The 21,015-nt window shown below is 54.3% G+C and overlaps 1 protein-coding gene across 5 annotated transcripts; it reads left to right on the top strand.

Moving 5' to 3' along the window:
• Positions 1 to 5,536: 5,536 nt before the first annotated feature.
• On the top strand, positions 5,537 to 18,914 carry LDB1 (LIM domain binding 1). 5 transcript variants are annotated; one of them, XM_060127090.1, is made up of 11 exons: positions 5,537 to 5,846; positions 13,822 to 13,924; positions 14,050 to 14,094; positions 14,203 to 14,278; positions 14,374 to 14,476; positions 14,650 to 14,822; positions 15,331 to 15,453; positions 15,688 to 15,771; positions 15,864 to 15,987; positions 16,189 to 16,331; positions 17,048 to 18,914. In XM_060127090.1, exons 1-11 carry the CDS (start codon positions 5,822 to 5,824, stop codon positions 17,276 to 17,278), a joined length of 1,230 nt encoding a protein of 409 aa, XP_059983073.1. In that variant the 5' UTR covers positions 5,537 to 5,821; the 3' UTR covers positions 17,279 to 18,914. The 5 variants fall into 5 exon arrangements, with proteins under 5 accessions (XP_059983073.1, XP_059983072.1, XP_059983075.1 ...); XM_060127089.1 differs by having other exon boundaries at positions 16,189 to 16,337; XM_060127092.1 differs by having other exon boundaries at positions 5,821 to 5,846; positions 14,033 to 14,094; positions 16,189 to 16,337.
• The last annotated feature ends 2,101 nt before the right edge of the window (positions 18,915 to 21,015 follow it).

Below are 21,015 nucleotides of genomic sequence, written 5' to 3'. Positions count from 1 at the left end.
TCTGATGAATTCTGATTAACTTCCTAAATTAAACCTCCAGACCTGCAACACTAAGGACCAGACCTGTTGTCATTGAAAACCCCCAGGATGGGTCCCAATAACCTCTGCCTCCTGTTATTCACACTCTTATGTAGTTCTCTCCCCATTTGTACCAGGGTTGGTCTGTGTAACCAATAAGATAAGGCAGAAGTGATGATATGTCACTTCCAAGATTAGATGATAAAACGACTGAGGCTTCAGCCCAGGTGTTTTTGTTTCTCTCTCTCTCTCTCTGATCTCTTACTCTAGTGACAGCAGCGTGCCATATTGTGAGCAGCCCCATGGAGAGTCCCATGTGGCAAAAAATTGAAGCCTCTGTCCAACAGCCATTGAAGAACTAAGGCCTGCCAATAACCACTAGAGTGAACATGGAAGCTTATTCTCTAGCCCCAGTCAAGATGACTGAAGACCTGGACAACAGTTTGACTACAACCTTGTGAGAGACTCTGAGCGAGAACCAACAGCTTACCCACTCCTGGATTCCTGACCCTCAGAAACTGAGGGAAAAAAGATAAAAAATAAAAAAATAAAAAGAAACCAAGGGAGATAACAAAAGTTTGTTGTCTAAGGTGCTGAATTTGAGGGTATCTTGTTGCATAGTAATAGATAATTAATATACCTGGTTTACAGTTATTCTTTCAGGGAGATGCAAACTTTCAGGCAATATTCCTTTTAGTGCTTTATTTTTAGCCCCAAACAACCCACAGTTGAGGAATGGTTTACAGTCTTGAGCTTGCTGTCTCCTTGCAATATCCCTGGAAGAATTAGAAAAGTAGGGATTATTGTCCACATTCTACTGAGGAAGAAATTGAGGCTAAGGGAGGGTTAAACAATATGCCCAGGGGCACACAATGAATAGAGTAGACTGTTTTCTTTGGTTCCTCTGTTCTTAGTAGTGTATCCCCCACTGTACTAAGCAGTTGCTTATGGAATGAATGAATAGGTTTCATCCCATTTGGTGGCATGCTCTGAAGGGGCATGGACCCTTTTAGAAGGAACTATTCCCAAATATTGGCATGTGTAAGAACCAACTGAGGCACTTCTTTAAAATGCAGATTCCTAGATCCCTTTCCTCCAGACGTAATGTTTCCTCCACACAAGGATGGGGCCTTCTACATATTTATTTGGCCAAATCTGCCAAACTGATTTGACAGAGAGAGGGATGGTAATGGTAAATGGTGATGGTGATGGTGATGGTAAATGGACAAGAAGGGAAGGAGTCACTTGTTGGAGCAGGGAAAGATAAATCCTATCAGAATTCTTATAATCATTTAGTAAGTGTTATAGGACACATATCAGGTTCTAGGCACCTTCTTAGGTGCTGGGGACAGAGCCATCAGTAAGACATATTTGCCATCTTGATGGAAAAAGAAGATTCGTCCTTGAAAGAAAGAGCAATACCAATGAGTATTTGAGGGAGTTTCAGGGCTAAGAGAAATGTGGGAGAAAATAGAGAAGGCCAAGGTCAAGGTCAGGAGAAGAAGTTGGATGGGACAGGTTCTAGGAGCTGGAAGAAGCAGGGAACCCACCTGTCCTAAAGCAGTCTAGCTCATTGCTTCTGCTGTCTGCCTCTCTGTGGGGCTCCTCTTCCCTTCTCCTTTCCTTACCACCTCACCTCTTCTCACTTCCCATTTTGCTTCATCCCCATGTCTAGAGTCCATCTTGCACTAATGACTGTATTTAAAAATATTGGAATGCCCCTGAATTATTCACTTTTTTTTTTGCCACGTCACATGGCATGCAGGACCTTAGTTCCCTGGCCAGGGACTGAACCCACGCCCCCTGCAGTGGAAGTGCAGAGTCTTAACCACTGGTCCCCCAGGGAAGTCCCTGAATTATTCACTTTAAAATGGTTAATTTATGTCATGTGATTTCACCTCAAAAAAGAAAATATTGGACTTCCCTGGTGGTGCAGTGGTTAAGAATCCGCCCGCCAATGCCAGGGGACACGGGTTTGAGCCCTGGTCCGGGAAGATCCCACATGCTGCGGAGCAACTAAGCCCATGCACAACAGCTACTGAGCCTGCGCTCTAGAGCCTGTGAGCCACAGCTACTAAACCTGCATGCTGCAACTACTGAAACCCACAATGCTGGAGCCCGTGCTCTGCAGCTAGAAGCCACCGCAATGAGAAGCCTGCTCACCTCAACGAAGAGTAGCGCCCGCTTGCCGCAACTGGAGAAACTCTGCGCACAGCAACGAAGACCCAACGCAGCCATAAAAAAAGAAAATACTGGGTGCTCAAATCTATCCATCCACATCAGCTAAGCCTGCCACCCTCCAGGACCTTGTCATTAAAGACCTTCCACATAGACTCATTGCCTTCCTACCACACCCCAGGGCTATCTGCCAGGCATCTGTGACTTCTCCCATTTTTGCCTGCAGCACAGTTTCCAGAGCTGCTCCAATGATGGTTTCCTCTTCTTCCCCAGGCCTAGTCCAAACTAGAAGTAAGGCAGAGAAGAGCACTGGGTCAAGTACTTGTTAGCTGTGTGACCTTGGGCAAGTTCAGGGAGGTGAATCGACTTAACTTAATCACCCATTCAACAGTACTGAGATAATATTTCCTTAAAGGAAACAGGACCAATAGATCAGCCGGGGTGGGAGTGAGAGGAGTACCTCCCCAGAGGAGGTGAAGGTGTAACTGAGGTTTAAAAGGCATTAACTAGTTAGTAGGCAAAGAAGACAGAGAAGAATGTTTTACAGAAAGTTTGAATTTATTAGCCTTCCTGAATCTGTTTTCTTGTTTTTTTAATGGAGGTAACAGCACCTTCTTCCAAAGGTCATTATTAAAAGTAAATGAGATCTCAGGTGTGAAACACCTTGCGCGGTACTGGGCACATAGTATATACTCAACAAATGCTGTTTTTCTTCTTCCCAGCCTTCCACCTTCCACATGTGTAATCTAGGAGAAGGGAGCCTTAGATTGAGAGGAGGCAAAGTCCCCTATAGGGTGGGTTATAAGCCCCTTTGTCCACTCAAGTGATTGGTGATCACCGTGGAATCTGGCCAAGCTAGTTATTTGGAATGAGTGGCCTTAGGGGTGAGTGGTTACAGGATTGGGGGAAGGCAAATTCGTACACAGTAGAGAGTGAAAGGGGTCCAGCCAATTCAGCCCACTCCTGAAATTTTTTTTTTTTTTTGCTGTACGCGGGCCTCTCACTGTTCATGGCCTCTCCCATTGCGGAGCACAGGCTCCGGGCCCAGCCGCTCCGCGGCATGTGGGATCTTCCCGGACCGGGGCACGAACCCGTGTCCCCTGCATCAGCAGGCAGACTCTCAACCACTGCACCACCAGGGAAGCCCCTGAAACTTTTGAAATAACCGATAACCTCAAAGAAAGCAGAAAGGAGCTAATGTATATTGAGTACTGACTACATGGCTGGCATTGGGCTAGGCAACTGGGCATACATTGTCTCATTTGACTTTCATCAAGCTGCAGGTACCAATTACAGAGGGTAAAGCTAGAGTTCAGAATGGGGAAGTCAGTTGTCCCAGGTAATTTGCTAGTGAGGGGCAAAGCTGGAATTCAAACTGAGGTTTCCAAAATTCCAGGCTAAGTTTCCATTGCTTTAGGTTCCCTTTACTCCCTGTAGTGCTGACCTCTGCCCTGCGGAATGTGGGGAGGAGGTGGACACAGGCAGGGGATGCTGCCAAGGAAATAACTGTGTAAGTGTGGATGGCTTCAGTCACATCCCTCTGCAGGCTTCTATCTCGCCCCCCCTTGCCCCCCAGAGGGTGGAGGTAGGGAAAGCTAGGGGTGGGGGAATCCACAATGTGGACGGAATGCTGGAGTTAGTGAGAGGCTATGCTTACAGTTCCCTTCCCCCACCCTCTCCTGAGCATAAGGGAGGGGATGCCCATCCCTGGGCAGGCCCTCTTTTCAACTCCCAGACTCTGCATCTGCCCTTCATTTCTTGCTCCCTCAGCAAAAGCTTAAGGGGTCTCATAAACACTTAAGCTTCCACATCTATAACCCTCCCCCAGCCAGTCAAGCCAGCTGTGCAGACTCTGGGCAGGGGTGAGGGAACCTTCACAATCAATCCCCACCTAAGTAACAAAGGGAAGGAGGACCCTTCATCCAGTCTGGGGCAGACGCCCTAGGAAGGGGACACCAGGCCAGGTCCCCAGCATCTACTCCTGTAGCCCACCCTGAAGCTTAAAGAAGAGAAGCTAGCAGCTGGGGACCCCCCCAGAAGGGAGGGGTCCAACTCTCTCTTCCAGACTTCTCCCCTCCCCTCCCTCCTCCCAGCTAATAGGTATTTCCTGTTTATGAGGCAGCTAAGGCTGGGCTTTTGGGAAGGGATGGAGATGGAGATGTTGCCCCCCACCCCGGCTGGGTTAGGGAATCCTTGAGGAGCGCCTGAAGGTTGGGAAGCTCCTCCCTGGGGAAGGAGTGTTCCTTACGTTGACCATCCACATCATCCTCCCTTCCACCCCACCCCCTCCAACTGAGGCCACAGCCCCTGCGGGTAGGGGGCACTGGAGGGGTTTGCTTCCTGTTCTTCCCAGTCTCGGAGGCCCTCAAAGGAAAGCAGCTTCCAGGCGATTGGGGGTGGGGGGAGCGGGGGGAGGGAGGCTGAAACTGGATGGAGAAAGGGGGAAGGGAGGTGAGCATCTTGACTGATGAGTCAGAGTCTGCAAGGGTAAAGGACAGCCTACGGATTCTCCCTCCCCAGACCAACCTGGCGGTCATTTCGCTGCCCGCCCTTCTCCCAGCAAAACACAGATCGCAGGCAATTAGGCGAGGGAGCGCCGGGACCTCACCTAATTAACCCTTTTAGGGCCAGCCCCAACTGGTTTAGCAGGCAAGGGAGGGGTGATTAATTTAGGGGGGAGGTGAATTCAGGGGTTGCTACTAGAATTAAGATAGTGCTGCTTTCCCCACCCACGTTGGGGTGGAAGCGCATAACCAGGGGCCTCCAGATTAAGATTGGGGTTTCAGCAGAGAGCATGGGCGGGGGGTCGGCAGTCGCGTTTCCCTCCCAGAGCGCGGCCGGGGGTGGAGAGAGAGCTACATCTCAAAGCCCACCCTGGCCCCGCCTCCCCCAGTCCCGGCTCCCGCTTCGGCTCCTCTAAGCTCCCAACCCAGCGGCGCCCGGAGGACGGACACCCAGCGTGAGGCTTCGCTTCCTCTCCCTTCCCCTCGCCCGCCCTCTCCCGGGTCTCTGCCTCGGTCTCCTTTTTTAAAAGCTGCGTCACAAGCACGCCGAACTCGGAGCGCTGCCGGCCCCTCGCCGTCCGCCGCCGCGCGGCGCACGCAAGTCGCCGCCCGCTGCGCCCTCGCCCGGGTCACTTTGACACTGCTCTCCCCGCCCACTAGCAGGCAATTAGCATATTAATAAAGCCCGGCCCAGCCCAACTAGGGCTGGTGAGCGGGCGCCTACGAGAGGGAGAGCGAGAGCGAGAGCGAGAGGGAGCGCGAGAGCTAGAGGGGGCGAGCGGCAGCGGCGGCGGCGTTGGCGGCGGGGAGGGCGGCGGGAGCGCACAGACACGCACACGCACACGCGCACACACAGACACACACTCCGGGAACGCACACCCGCGCGCACACACGCAGAGACAGCTCGCCTTCCTGCCTGGCTTCCTTCCTGTCTGCTCCACGCCTGACAGGCCCCTCACTGCAGCCAGGGGCCGCCCGCACCGGGCCGAGGCCGGGCCGGGCCGGGCCGGCGGCGAGGAGAGCGGGGGCCGCGGGCGGCGGCGGCGGCTCATGCCCGGCCTGTCCCCGCGCGGGGCGGGCACCGTGACTTGGCTGGGCCCCCAGCGGCGGGCGATGTGAAGATGTCAGTGGGCTGTGCCTGTCCTGGTGAGTGGGGCGCGCTGCCGCCCGGCCCCTCCCCGAACCCTCCCTGCCGATCCTTCACCCCTTGTTTGGTGAGAACTTGTGTGTGGGGCGTCGATGGCATGGCTGTGGTCGGAGGCTTGAGGGGTGTGTGGGGCCTCAGTCGGGGGAAGGTTTTCCCCAACTGTGTAAATGCGCAGCAGCCCAGAGGCACGGGTAAGGGGCGCTGGGGTTAGCTTGTGTGTGTTTTTTGGTGGAGGAGGCTACTTAGGGAGGGGTTTTGGGGGGGCTGAAATTCCCAGAATTCCAGGGTGTTAGCCAATCAGAAGTGAGTCTGGACTTTTGACCCCCCCCCTCAGGTCATCATACAGTTGTGATTGGCTGGTTTGGGTTGCCCCCCCTTCCCTGCTGCCTATTCCCTCTTACCTATTCTGTGACACCTCCCTCCAGGCTGTTTCTGAGGACCCTGTCTGGGGGGAGGGATTGATTGGGGGCCGTCTTGCCCCCCTCCAAATTATCCTGCCTGTTGCCAGGGAAGGTTTGCCCTCCTGAGGGACACGAGGTCCTCCTGGGGTGTGGGGGGCAGATAATTGGGCCCTTGGGTCTGGCATCTTCGCCCTAGTGGGAGGGGGAATGTGGCAGCCCCAGGCAAGCTAGGAAATAAGAGTGACTTGTGAGAATTGAATTGAGGGGAGCGATGCTTGACCCCAATGAGAGGACTTAGGTTCAGATACCTGCCTCCCCCCAAACACATCAGCTCTTGCCAGTGACAGACAGCCTGGGTCTGAGTTCTTTCCTAGGGAGGAGGAAGGCCTGGGTCTGAGTTCTTTCCTGCTGCCAGGGAGAAGGAGAGGGGCCGTGTGACTGGAGAGGTGGTCTTCAGAGGGCCTCAGAACACGGTTTATATCCATCCCCAGGACTCTGGGTTCTTGAATTATCTGCAGGACCCCCTTCTGTCCCAGGCAGGAGTTAGCTTTCTCTGGAAAGTCAGGTATTCCTGAATCTAGCCTGGTTTGGATCCTTAGCCCCTCCAAATGCCCTGTTCTCTGGGAGGCCCATACCTCACAACTGGAAACCCCCCTCCCCCCAACACACATCCCCAAGGGAAGCTGCCAGTGCGGAAGCTTCCTTGAAAATCATGTGACCCGGGCCAAAGCTCTGCTGGGCTGGGCACACATTAAAGTGCCTGCTGAGGCTGACGTTTAAGGGGCATGGGGCCCAGAGGGAGGGCTAGTAGAGCCTAAGAATCCTGGGATATCCAGGTGTGGGAACCCCTGGCTCCTGCTGCAGAGGGTCGGGGAGAGGAGGAGAGGGAAGAGCCTGCCAAGCTGGAATCCTTCCTGGCCCCATCATTCCTCCTCCTACCAGCTTGGTGTGTGTGTTTGTGTATTTTCTTTACAATTGCCCCATGCTGAGTACCCTGTTCAGATCCATCCATTCTCTGAGTCCATCCCATGGCCTTGATCCTCCATCACCCTACATAAGCATAGCTAAAGGGCTGAGTCTTAAATATGATTATTAGTGCCTACAAATAGCGAGCAGGAGGTGAGTATGGAAAGGTTGTCAGGCTGGAGGTAGATGGGAGGTTGATCTTGAAGTTGAGGTAGGGTGCCTGGTCCTGTAGGAGAAGGGAGAAAGTTTCCTTCTCAGTCTCTCAGGGAGCAGCATGGGTACAGAAGAGGACCTGTATGTGTGAGGGGGGACAACTTAAGGCAGTGCCCTAAAAGGTATGTTCCTTTTGTGTGTCTGGTGATCTGGTTGGGGAAGAGGGGGCCTAAGATGGCCGAGAGTGGGGAATCTTTTTCCTGAATGTGAGGAAGTCTTACGGATTGGTGCCACAGAGGATGGATGGAGGTTAGTCTTCAAGAGAACCACTTGGGGAGGGGCATGAGAGTGGCCTGGGGGTTAGAAATGGTAGGATTCGGGGTAAGGGAGGGCACCACGCTTGTATGGGTGTGTGTGAGCACATGGCTGAACACAGGGACCCCGTGGCAGCATGTCCAGTCCAGGCCTAAAGACCACCCCCCCGCAACCTGAGCAGCCCTGGGGTGGGGGCCCAGGCGCCCTGGCAGGCTGCCTGCCTGCCGCCTGCCTGCCTGCCTGCCTGAGTCTCTCCTTTGTGCTCTGCTGTCTCCCGGCTCCTCCTCCCCCAGCCCGGCAGAGACAGCACATGCCCCACACATGTGACTGAGGGAAGCCAGAGCACACGCAGACCCACACACATGCACATGCAGAAGGAAACACTACAAGATACACACATACACACATCTAGCTCTCATAGTGCTCCTGGGGTGTGTAGTAGCTTCTGGGGCTTTGGTCAGGAGCAGGGAGGACCTCTGCTAAGGGACATCATCCTGGGCAGGGCAGGTTGCTGAGGGGGCCAGGGCCTGTCTGGGGCAGCATGTGACTCAGAAGGGTTAAGGTAGGGAGGAGTAGGGGGAGGGGAGGAGGCAGCAGTGGTGGCGGCTGGGAGCCAGGAGAGGAGGATGGCAGAGCGCCAGGCCAACGGGAGGCCGGGCACAGACAAAGGAAGGGGGGCAGGCACACTGGAGGCCTGGGTCAGGGAGCCCCAGGGGCCCGGGCAGGGGGCAGTGCTGGTACCTTATCCTGTGGGCTGGGACGGGCTGCTCCCCTTCAGAATTCCCACCTCCAGCAGGGGTGCTCTTGCTCTTCCCTCCCTCATCACCTTTGTCAGTCTTTGCTGCTCCCTGCTTTCTCCCCACCCCACCTCCCACCAATTTTAGAGCCTTCTAACTCTGAGTTGCTCTCTTTAGTTGGACCTCATCTGCCCCTGTGCAAGTGGGAGAATTAAGTCCGAACTGAGAGAGGACTTGCTGGAGAAGGGGAACTAGGAGAGGGCCCGTTTTGAATGATATGCCAGGGTCTGGATACATCTTGGTGTTTAGGGGCCCTTCTCCCTGAAATTTGAGGAGACAGACTGGGTGGGGGTTCTGAGTTCTGAACTGGATGCTGAAGCCAGAGCACACAACCATCTCCCCTCCCCAAGTAGATAGTCATTTGGGGCCTGGAGTGACCATTCCTTGGAGGGGGCAGGCAGTAGGAATGGCTGTTGTGCCCCAGGGCTGGGCTTGTGTGAGTGGGGTTAGAACCAGGGTTCCAGCCTCAGGCCCTCCTGTCTCACTGTAATCTGTGCAAGTTCGGATAATAGGCCCTGGATGCTATTAGGATCTCTTGAGGTACTGCCTGTGAATGTGCTTTGGAAAGTTTAAAGGCACAAAACAAATGACAGGAATTGTCCTGTCAGTGGGGGAGGAATGTAGTTATCCCAGAGTTGGGCTGTAAATTTGGGAGTCAGGACAAGTATCTCAAGTCCTGGTGGTAGGCAGTATGATGGTAGGCATTCTGGCTGAAGAGTATAGATTTCGATAGGTTTATGAAAGCCAGGATATATCATATGGCCAGGCCATGATGGAGAATGGTGTGCAGATTTCAGAGGGGGGTGGGGTTAGTCCCTGGGTAACAAATGGTCAGGGTATGTGTGTAGCAGTCTGTCAAAGGTTCAGGAGGTATAATGCAGTTTTGGGGTGTGTCTTGGGGCTTGGGGCATGTGCGTCACAGGTCCCACTGTGTATGTGTGTGTGTCCTGGGTTTGGGTTTATTTGAGGTTTGAGGTATATCACAGGTTGAAGTGTGTATCAGGTACGGATTTGTGTGAGAGTGAGCTGTGTTAATTGTGTGTGGAGGATGTTCACAGAGCCAGATGCAATAGTATTATTATTGCACAGTCAGCTGGTGTGTATGCCATCCTGTTGTGGGGCTGTGTGTGAATCTGGTTGGGGGGGTGGGAATACAAAGCTGAGACTCAAATTGCAAAGAAGAAGGAAGTCCTTACTGCCCCCCACTTCCCATGTGAGAGAGAGAGAGAAAGAGAGAGAAAGAGAGAGACTGTGTGTGTGTGTGTGTGTGTGTGTGTGTGTGTGTTCTGTCCAGGTAGTAGGGCCTGGACCACTATCCAAGTTTTAGAAAAGCCCCCTCTCTTGGGCTTCCCCCCTTGCATTGGAGAACAGGTTCCTACCCTGGTAACCATATACCATTTTTTCCTAGGGTTTGGGGGAGGATTCAGCAGCAGACTAGACCCCTTCTGGGGACCCTCAGATGGGCAAGTTTGCCTTCCTGAGCTCTAACAGAGCCCCTTTCCCTTGCACCCACGTGCCTCCGGTGGTGGTGGTGGTGGTGGTGGTGGTGGTGATGATGGGTGGGTGGGGGAAAGGGGGCTTCCTGCAAAGGTAGTCAGCATTTGGAACTAAGCTGGGTTGGGGGCAGGGAACCTGGAGTGTCCCCCTCCTTCCAATCAGTGTTTACAGGCTGAAGTCTGAGTGTGTCTCTGTCAAAAATAACCCCCTGGAGCCTTCCCCCCAGCTGCTCTGGGATTTCACCAGCCACGGGTGGCTGCTCAGGCCAGCCTTCAACCTGAGAGATCACTAGGGAGAGGAAGAGAGATTTGGGGGATGTTTGGGAGACCGTTAGAAGATACTGGGAGTCTCCAGAGAGGACGAGTGCCCTCCTCCATCCCTGCCTGTGGCTTAGGCTCCCCAGCTCACCCCTGAGCACCCCGCTTGGGGCTTGGGAGCGGCATTCCAGTTCCTGGCTCCCACAGCCCTCCCCTCCATCCCGGTCTCTCCAGATCCAGTCTCTCTGTATCCCTCTCTCCGGCCTGTCCCCTGTCTCTCCCAGTCTCTGTCTCTCTTTTGTTTTTCTCAGCAGTCCTCCCTGCCTGCCTCCCTCTCTCAAGCTCTCTCCCTCCCCTCTCTCCCTCTTCCTCTTTCCTCGCAGGGAGGGGGCGGGGCCGGTGGGGGCAGCTCCACCCTCCGCCCGCCCTGGGGCCTCATTCTGAGAGAGGCTCTGAGAGAGCCAGCGGGGAGGGAGGGAGAGAAAGGGAGAAAAGGAAGGGAGCCGGCGGGGCGCTGTGTGTGTCTGTGCGTGAGCGAGTGTGAGTGAGTGTGAGTGCCGGGCCCTGCCTCTGCTGGTGCCCCGGCGGAGGGGCCTGCTGGCCTGGGGAGGGCGGGCGGGCTGCTTGGAGGCAGAGGCAGAGGCGGCGGCGGGGAGAGCAGAGGAGGAGGAGGAGGAGGAGGAGGAGGAAAGAGCGGAGCAGCCATTGTTGAGGGAAACCTTGCAAACAAAGAAGGCTCCGGACTCCCCGCGGCCCCCCGCCCCCCAGGCCGGCCCCCTGGCCCCGGGTCCCCAGCCCAGTGGCCATTGTAACTTTCTCCCGGGGCTGTGGCCGCCGTGGGGCGAGCCGAGGCCGTGCGTGCGAGTCTTTGTGCAGCCCGCGGAGTGGAACTCCCAGCCAGGCCTGCCTGTCCCACTCGGGACATGAGCGGCTGAAGTTGGCCCCCCCTCAGGCCTCACCCCTGCCAGGGCCCCTCTGGGCTCGCAGCCGCTCCCCGCACCTCTCCTGGCCCCCTCAGTTCTCCCAGGTAAGTAAGTCTGGGCACCCTGCAAGCCTGTTGGGGGTGGGTGGAAGGTCCTCCATCTGGCCCGGGCCTGGTATGCTGGCTGTGAGAGAGGTGACCCAGCTCATAGAGGAGAGGGCTCTCGGGCCTGCTGACCTCTGGTCAGCCCCCAAAGGGAGGGGGCCTGCCCTCGGGTCAGGCTGGTTACCATGGAAATACCCAGCTGGAGGTGCCCCCCTAGGCCACAGGATGCAGCTTCCATTCTGAGAAAACTTTACTAGTTCTGGGCTCTTCCTCTCTCCTCCCCCTTCCTAAGGGCTCCTAGGTTGCTAGAGGTGGGAGACGGGACTCTGCCTGACTCCAAGACTGGATGACACATCCATCCCCTCACCCCCACCCCCACGTTGCTCCCTCTACCCCTGCTGCTGGGGACAGGCAGCAGCAGGGACAGATGGTCTGGGTGATGTTCCCTCCCCTTCTCTTCTCACTCCCCAGCCCTTGTGCTGGGGCTACTGGGAGTTGCTATGGCTCTGGAGAGATGCTGAGTTTATTTGTGTCCATTCACTGGTCGTGTAAATAGAGGCCCCAGAGCTTTGGGCTTTAGCTCCTCAGTACTGTTACCTAGCCCCAGGCAATGCCTGTCATTTCTCAAGTGAGAAATTGAAGCTCTGAAACTTTTTTCAGAGTTAGAGAGGAACCCTGGTGTTTTGCCTCCATTCTCTTTAGGGTCTTGAGCTGATACATTTCAAGTGGTCCTGAAACTGAGGGGCAGGGGCAGTAATGCTTTTGGGGAAAGGAGGGCCTAGGTAGGGGATGAGGGCCAGGTCTAATAATCTAGACTACTGGGTGCATTGCCCAGGCCTGGCTTCTGGTTGCTAATGTGAGCTTTGACTTCCTACATGGCCTTGTCCACCTGTCTGTGGAGTGGGGGGACTTGGGGTTGGGTGGGACTGCCTCTTTCCTGAGGACACATGCTCCTCATTCAGTCCTGACTGGCATGTGAAGGCTGTGTATGTCGTGCTGGGAGCATTTGGATGTGGCCTATGAGAGCTCATGCGTGGGGCAAGGGCCTGTTGCAGGCACCTTGATCCTGCCTGGGGCTGCTGGGTTCCAGCCCTTGGTAGACATGTTGGGGCGAGCTGAGGGTGCAAGCCTGCTAGGCAGGATGCGGCACACGCGTGTGCAGGTACACACAGGCTCTGAGTCTTGGCACTGAGTCTTTGGGGACGGTGGAGGGTAGGCCTCTCTGGGACCCTCCTTTGGCCCATATTGTGAGGAGGGGACCCAGGGGAGAGAATTAAATGATACATGTTGGTACAGGGTCTTCCTTTGTCTCTTCCTCCCAAGGAACAAAATAGATTTTGTATCTAAATTGGAGATGGGGCTCAGATACAGCCGATACAGCTACCCTTCCAAATGCAGTCAAGTTTGGGGGACATGAGGAAGCAGCTGTGACTAGGACTCTGCTTCACGATCTCCTCCTGTCTGGTGGGGAGGGGATAAGTGGCATTGTGAGGGTACCTGGCTCTTACCTAGCTATGAAAGTAACACTTCTTCCAGTCAGGTAATAGTAGAGCAGGAGTAGAACTGTGTATGCTTCTGAGTGAGGTGGAGAGGGGACACATGAGCTCATGCACAGATACACACAAGCAGAGACCCTGTCTAGTTACCACTTGCCTCCTAGACTGAGCCCCTGAAACCTAGGCTCCTTCCCTGGGGCTGTTTATTTTCTATATGTAACTAGAGTGGGACCCATTGGAGGCCCGTCTACCTCCCTCCCTCACTGCAAGTCTAAGGAGAGAAAAGAGGTTGAGGCTTTGGGTTTCTGGTTTGGAGACAATACTAGACCCATGGTGGGTGTGTGTGTGGGGGACTGGGCTGATAAGGGAGTGGCCGTTGGTGTGAGAGGCAGAAGGCCCAACTGGTTATCTGGTGGGCGGCACCCAGCAGGCACTACCCCCCCCTTTATCTTTCTATCCCCTGCCCTCCTGAGACCCTGGGGGTGGAGAAGGAGCAGGGAGTTGGCAAAATCCCCCTTTACCCTCCCCCAACCTGGTCTCCAGAGGGCAATAGAGGGGTAAATACTATAGGATATGGGAATCGGAAGACTAGGCTTGAGCCCTAGGACTTGAGTTCTAACTCTGCCAGTTAGTAGCTGTACGATCTTGGTAAGTCCCTTTGAACTTTTAGTTGCTTCATTTATAAAATGGGAATGTTACACTCGACCCTGCTACCTCACAAGGTTGTGATGATGATTAAACAAAACAATGTAGATGAAAAGGGAGTTTATCAAAATTTTAGATTCTGATATTTAGATATTTATTTATCTTGTGGTGCTGACATTTCTTCCCAGGTTCAATTCTGTCATCCAGGGCTCAGCCACATGAAGAAATGGGGTCTTGGGTATTAGGGCTGAGAACTTCTAGTTTCTTAATAAAAACTGGGATAGGTGCTCCGTAGGGTAGTCTCCCTCCCCTAGTGCCCTCGGGGGCTCCAGAAGACCAGTCCCTGTGCATACAGTCTAGCAGACTTCCAGGAGCACTGCCAAGGGGACTCAGGAGACCCCTTCTTTCTTTCCCTTCTAGGTTGTTCCTCAAAGTCATTCAAGCTGTACTCACCCAAGGAGCCCCCGAACGGCAACGCCTTCCCCCCCTTCCATCCCGGCACCATGCTAGATCGGGATGTGGGGTGAGTTTCTTGTCCACTTCCTGTTCCTTCCCCAGATGGCATCCTGCCTGAAAAGGGGAGGGAGTGACACCCCCCAATAATTCCTGTCTTCCACCCCCATTCTCATAGCCTCTTCCCTTACACAGCCCAACTCCCATGTACCCGCCTACCTACCTGGAGCCTGGGATTGGGTAAGTGGAGCCCAGTGGGGAGGTTGGTGCTTTCCATTACAGGGGTGAAGGCGGGGGTGGTGGGGGGAGGCTCTGCTCCTACTGATCTCCCTTCTTCACTTCCCCCAGGAGGCACACACCATATGGCAACCAAACTGACTACAGGATATTCGAGCTTAACAAACGGCTTCAAAACTGGACAGAGGTATAGCCAAGGGAAAGGAGCTTGGAGGGAGAGGGCCATCTGGGCACCCCTGTGGCATGTCTTCTGACACACACACCCCTCCCTGTGCTTCTTAGGAGTGTGACAATCTCTGGTGGGATGCTTTCACGACTGAGTTCTTTGAGGATGATGCCATGTTAACCATCACTTTCTGCCTGGAGGATGGACCAAAGAGATATAGTGAGTGACCTCTGGGGGTCCTGCCAGTGCCGCTGTAAGAGCGTACATCTCCTGTGTCCTTCTAAGATCTGGGCGTGGGTATTTGTCCCAGGGGATCTGTCTTGGCAGGGATGGTATCTGCCTGACCACTTTTGAGATCCTTCTGTTCTGAAGAGTTTGTCCCATCTCTGCAGCCATTGGCCGGACCCTGATCCCACGCTACTTCCGCAGCATCTTTGAGGGGGGTGCTACGGAGCTCTACTATGTACTTAAGCACCCCAAGGAGGCATTCCACAGCAACTTTGTTTCCCTTGACTGTGACCAGGGCAGCATGGTGACCCAGCATGGCAAACCTATGTTCACCCAGGTTAGCACCCAGCTGGATGTGGAGCACTGAAGTACCTGGGTTTGATTCCCCTTCTGGCTCCCAAAAATGTACTTGGCTTTTCCCCAGGGAGACATAATGGGAAGTGGCAGGATGCACAGGGATGGCAGGCATGCTGCAGTATTCAGCAGACATGTATTGAGTTTGTACATGACAGTTTTCTGGGCCGCAGGGAGACACCAGTGAACAAGAGCCTGTCCTCATGGAGCTTATGGCTGACGAGTGTTTTACTAGCTACAAGGGGAGAGGACAAGAATCTGTTAAGCGTTTCTACTGTGTGTGTGTGTGTCTGTGTGTGTGCGTGTGTCTGTGTGTCTGTGTGTGTGCCGGTGTGGCAGGTATATGAGGAGGTGATCCATGTCAGTTATGCACCCAGATTTCTGTTCAGGTGGCAGGAGTGTATGTAGTGGGAGAATCATGAGGAAACGGGAACCGGTATACTTTTGTGTATGTGGGGAGGTGAGCAGACTTGTGACAAGCTTGTTTCCAGGTTTGTGTGGAGGGCCGGTTGTACCTGGAGTTCATGTTTGATGACATGATGCGGATAAAGACGTGGCACTTCAGCATCCGGCAGCACCGAGAGCTCATCCCCCGCAGCATCCTTGCCATGCATGTGAGTTGTGCACAGAACCTAAGCCACAAGGCTGAGGGCAGGCAGCGGGAAGGGTGGAACGAGGTCTGCCATTACCCGCCAGTGGCCCTAGACAGAGGGTTGAAGTTTATCCATCTGAAAAATGGGTTTTTATATAGTAGTCCCTCTTCTCTTGGGTGTCACGAGGCTAAGATGATAGGGCAGGTGAGCAGATGCAACCCAGGTACTAGTATTCTTACCTTTCTCCTCCTCTAGGCCCAGGACCCCCAGATGTTGGATCAGCTCTCCAAAAACATCACCCGGTGTGGGCTGTCCAATTCCACTCTTAACTACCTCCGAGTGAGTCTCTGATCACCCAATTTCTGCCCCATCCCATTTGGTCTCCACTCCACGTCTGTCCCCTGACAAGCAACTAACTGGTCTCCCCCCAGCTCTGTGTGATACTCGAGCCCATGCAGGAGCTCATGTCCCGCCACAAGACCTACAGCCTCAGCCCCCGTGACTGTCTCAAGACCTGCCTCTTCCAGAAGTGGCAGCGCATGGTAGCACCCCCTGGTGAGTGCCTTGCACCTGCACCTGCTCTTACCATTATCTGATGCTGCTTCCCCAAGGCTGTATCGCTGTCTCCTCACAAAGCCCTTTCCTCTTTCCTGGGTCTGCGAGATTGGGATCAGGGTAGGCTCAGGCTCCTTAGGAGCCAGAATGGGGAATAAGAGTCCCAGGGCGCTACCCCTGAGTCTCCTTTCCCTGGCACAGCGGAGCCTGCACGGCAGCAGCCCAGCAAGCGGCGGAAAAGGAAGATGTCAGGGGGCAGCACCATGAGCTCGGGGGGTGGCAACACCAACAACAGCAACAGCAAGAAGAAAAGCCCAGCCAGCACCTTCGCCCTCTCCAGCCAGGTACCTGTAAGCATCTCGGCTTTCTTCTCTCTTCTGGGCTGCCCCACTGCTGGCCCCTGACCCTTGACCCTGTCCCATCCTGAGCTCACTAGCAGACGTAGAAACAAAGACAGTTTTTCCCAGTGTACTTTGCCATCGTGGGCTGACTCTTGTCCCTGATGACAGTCCTTGTCAGTCACGTGCATGATTGTGATCACGCAGACTCAGACGTAGCAACGTACGACATCAAGGGACGGAGACAGCCGTGGGAACATATGGACATAAATGACAGACAGCTTAGGGGCACACAGACCACCAGAGAGACACACAGGCTGACAGAGGGACACACAGACTTGAACGTGTGCAAATCTAGAATACATACATGCACATACGTTTCCCCACCGGTGTTTTTGATCTGCTCCTTCTCTCTTGCATTGGACAGAAGTTCAGGAGCCCCCTAAAATTTTGGAGAGATGGACTAGGGAGCTAGAGGAGTAGACTGACTTCTCCCAGAATCCAGTGGATATAGGTTAAAGGCTGTGATGCTTTGCAGTCATTCAGTGGGAAGTATTCCAGGGGCGGAGGGTATCAGAGGAGTTGGGGTTTTAAATTGGGGTATAAGTTGGGGGGTTGGGGTTGAGTTTCCCGGGTGGGTGTTGGGGCTCTGGGGGTATCTGCTGCCCTGGGCTGGGCGAGCCCCTGCCCCGATTATGTTTGGGGACCTCCGCCACTCTCAGGATGTGATGGTGGTGGGGGAGCCCACCCTGATGGGCGGGGAGTTCGGGGACGAGGACGAGAGGCTCATCACCCGTCTGGAGAACACCCAGTTTGACGCGGCCAACGGCATTGACGACGAGGACAGCTTTAACAACTCCCCTGCCCTGGGCGCCAACAGCCCCTGGAACAGCAAGCCTCCGTCCAGCCAAGAGAGCAAATCGGAGAACCCCACGTCACAGGCCTCCCAGTAAAGGCTTTGCCATGGCCACCGCCACCCAGCGCTCTGCCTGTCTGCCCCACCCCTCGAAGCCCCAGGGAGCAGAAGACAGAATGAAGAGACTGAGCATCTAAAATGGGCAGCCTCATCCACCCGCTTCAGGGAGGAACTGGACTCACTGGGGGCAGGTGCCAAGATTTGCCCCCCCAGTGGCCCTGGGCTGGGGCTGGCCTCTGCAGAGCCTTTTGGGGAAGGGGGTACTCATGTGGATGCCTATGTGGACCCTGGGCCTCTGAGAAATGTCCTGACCACCTCCCAGGGCATTTGCCTCCATCCTCATCCCAGGTTCTGGGTTCCCTCATCCTCCTGACTCCACCCTCTTCAAGCCTGGGGTTGTCTATGCCCACAGCCCTTAGGGACTTAAAAGTTATGGGGCTTGATTGAATGCCCCTCCTCCAAACCCTCCCCTTAGGTGGCTGGTAGTAGAGGGGTAAAGCTTTGGGCTCCTCCCTTCTGCCACCTATCCCAGCTCCAAGTTTTTTAAAAAATAATATTATTAAAGATGTAAGTTTAAAAAAAAAATCACTCATGTCCCCTATTTCCCCTTATTAAAGGTCCAGCTACCTCCCTATGCCTGGCAGATGGAGAGCTTAGGGCCTATGTGGAGGTAGTGGGGTATGCATCACCATTTTACACAGTTTGGAGAGCTTCAGACCAAGGAGACACTTTGCCATCTCTCTTCTCTTTTCCTCTGGGGTGACTGGAGTTGGGGAAGGCATGCCATGGGGGCAGGGCGCCATTGATGGCCTCACTTTTGTGACAGCCCCCTGCTGTTGTCTCTGTCTCCCCATCCTCTAGGACTCTGGCCTGCCCTCCTAGTGCTTGTGACTCCTTCTATCCCAGCCCCCAACCCCCTCCCTCCACGGTGTGTATATTCTTTACAAGTCCTCCACTAGAGCAGCTGTCTTGGATGGGGTGAGGGGGAGGCTCCCTGCCTTAGGGAGTGTGGAGGGAAGGGAGCAGCCTTGTTTGTCACTGTGTTTTTTGTTTTGTCTCAGTTGGGCAGGCATGGGTGGAGGAGGGGTTCATCCACTCTCCAGTACTCTCTTTCCCCAACTCCTCAGACTGCATATCTAGTCCTCCCCTGCCCTTCAAGGAAGGGGAGAAGCCACTGAGGGTGTCCCAGCTCTGAGCCCACCAGGGAGCAATAGGCTTTTGTCCTCCAGCTGAAGTAAAGGCTCTTCATCTCCCAGTATCTCCTCTCTCCCCTTCTTCATAGAAGGACAGGGGAGGCAGCCAGGATCCTCAGCTCTGTTTCACAATTGGACATGTGGAGGCTCCAGGCCCAGGGTGAGGCCGAGAGCAGGGTCCCATGAGTCTGGACGCAGCTCTGTGGCTTCGCTGCCTTCTCCTGTGGCCAGTTCCAGAAGTGTTAGCACCACCTCTCTCCCCACTCTTCCTTCTGGATTCTGGGGTCCCCCACATCCTGTTTCCTCTACTCCAGCTGCCACTTTTGGAAGGATATTGTGTCAGGAGCTGAGGGAAGGGGTAGGGAAGGTGGATGTCCCACCCCGCCCGCTGTAATGCCTTTTTTTTTTTTTTTTTTTTTTTTTTTGGGCCATTTGAGTCATGTATGGTACCGCTCAATAAAGAGACTTTTTGGTTTGAGAGTGTCTTGGTTGGTCATTGATGCCTATAATGACTCAGTCCAAGGCAGTCTTTTTCCCTTCCTTCCTGCAGTCCCTAACACCAGTCATTGGGGAAGAGGCATGAATTGGGCTTGTGAATCCCCCCTCACTCCCATCTCACATTTCCCCTCATTCTTCTGGTGGTGTTCTTGATGTGTCCCAGGCTGCCCTGTATTCCTCAAAAGTTGACTTCCCAGCCCCTCCCAGGACTATTGTTCCTCACCCCTAACTATCATGGGGCTGCCAGACAGGTGGTGGCCCTCTGCAGGCTGGGTTCCTGGGATAGATAGACCTGGATTAAGCTGTTGGGGGAGGGGTGGAGGAAGGGGTCCTTGCCTAGGAGGGGACTTGGATTGGCGGAGCTTTGGGTGGTTAGAATTCTTGGGAGACTCAGTCCTGTTTTTGTCAGATTCCTACCCCTACCTGGCCTCTAGCTTACCAGCCCAGCTGAGATCTGAACTAGTCTCCTCTGGTGTTAGGTCCCTGGGTGGGGAAGCGGGAGAGTAGTGGGGTTGTCACCTTGCTGACTTTGGGCTGAGGCACAGAGAGAGGAGGATGCTTAAGCACTATTGCTAGGGGACAGCCTGAAGCTCCACAGAGAGATGGTAGGACGAATAGGGCACTTTTCAGACTCCTTTCCAGGTATTCTCCCTGATTCCCCTCCTTCCCCACTATTATAGAAGATTGGCAAGATAGGGAGATACTGCAGTGGGTTGGGGAGGGGTATTAGCACCTGCAAAAACCCCTACCCGGTCTCCCTCATTTTCTTTTTTTCTTTTCTTTTTCTTTATTTTTGGTTGTGCCATGCATCTTTCAGGATCTTAGTTCCCTGACCAGGGATTGAACCCGGGCCACGGCAGTAAAAGCGTCAGGGAATTCCAAGTCTCCCTCATTTTCATCTCAGACAGGGGAATCTGAGGCCTCAGACTGTTCCCTCTCTAAGGTCTCTGGATCTCAAGTAAGGCCTCATAGACCTGCACCTCTGCCCCCACCTCCCAAGCTGGCAGGAAGAAACCAGAGGAAAGGACTGCATGGCCCACCCCACACCCTTTCCAGTCCATGCAGTTACCTCGGCCCTGCCCTGCTGCCAGCCCAGCTCCTCGTTGCTCCAGGACCTCAGAACTCCAAGGCCTGCATTTGTACACACACACATATCCCACCCCTCTGCAGGCCTGATCTGACTGAAGGACATTTACCAGCCAGCTGTGACCACTAATTCGCCCTGGAAGTCCTAGGTAACACCTATCTGCAGTGTGTTTGTGTCTGGCGCTAGGTGTACAACTGACCTTTTTGCCCGGGTGTGAGCTTGTGTATGTAGTAACTTCTGACCTCAGAGAGGGCTTGGATATGTGTATATAAGGGACGTATACATGTATTAATAGGCATGTGGGCTTGTATATGCATTTGTTTATGATGTATGTCTTGGTGGATTCATTCATTCAGCTAATATTCATTGAGCCCTCTCCAGGTGCCAGCCCCAATTCCATGTGCTAGGGATGCGGTGCTGAACAAGGCAGAGGAGGCATGACCACTGGGTGTGAGTTGGCAGCGAAAGGTACATAAATGGGGATGTGTTGTTGAATGCATGGCTTGGCAGTACGATTGTGTTGGGTTATGGGGCTGCCAGGGCGGGCATGTGACTGGGTTTCAGCATTTGCAGGTTCACATTGTGTGTGTGTGTATGTTTCTGAAAGGGAGGTGGGGGTCCAGGGGAGAGGTAGATTGCTAAGCCTGGACTCTGCCCTGCTAGGCCTGGACTCTGCCCTGGGGGAAATGAATGGGCCAGAGAGACAGGGGAACCCACTTTTTGAACTCAGGAAACCTGGTGGCCAGTGACTTCGTCTGAAGCCCCAGATCTGGCTCCTCCCTGTTTGCCCCAGTGGCCCCTCTGGGGAAAGCCCTTGTTCAGGAGGAATTGCTGGGGTAGGGGAAGTAAACCCTTCAAAGCCCTCATGTCCTCTGTTTCTGGGTGCAGGGGAGGGCCCAGTTCCAGGCCCAGCATGATGCTGAAAAACTTGTTTCAGCCCAACTGTGTATGCCAGCCAGGCCCCACTGCAGAGGTCCAGGCCTTGACCCCCAGGCC

The sequence above is a fragment of the Lagenorhynchus albirostris genome, chromosome 16, assembly GCF_949774975.1.
Source record: "Lagenorhynchus albirostris chromosome 16, mLagAlb1.1, whole genome shotgun sequence".
NCBI lineage: Eukaryota > Metazoa > Chordata > Mammalia > Artiodactyla > Delphinidae > Lagenorhynchus > Lagenorhynchus albirostris.
Note: the sequence above shows the minus strand (reverse complement) of the source record. Positions and strands in the feature narration are given on the sequence as shown.

What these genes read in the sequence shown, in the direction of transcription:
- LDB1 (XM_060127089.1), top strand. Translation starts at nt 5,822, where the DNA reads ATGTCAGTGGGCTGTGCCTGTCCTG. An exon ending in GCAGCATCCTTGCCATGCAT is followed by an intron (nt 15,454 to 15,687) that starts GTGAGTTGTGCA and finishes CTCCTCCTCTAG; the next exon opens with GCCCAGGACCCCCAGATGTT. An exon ending in GCGCATGGTAGCACCCCCTG is followed by an intron (nt 15,988 to 16,188) that starts GTGAGTGCCTTG and finishes TCCCTGGCACAG; the next exon opens with CGGAGCCTGCACGGCAGCAG.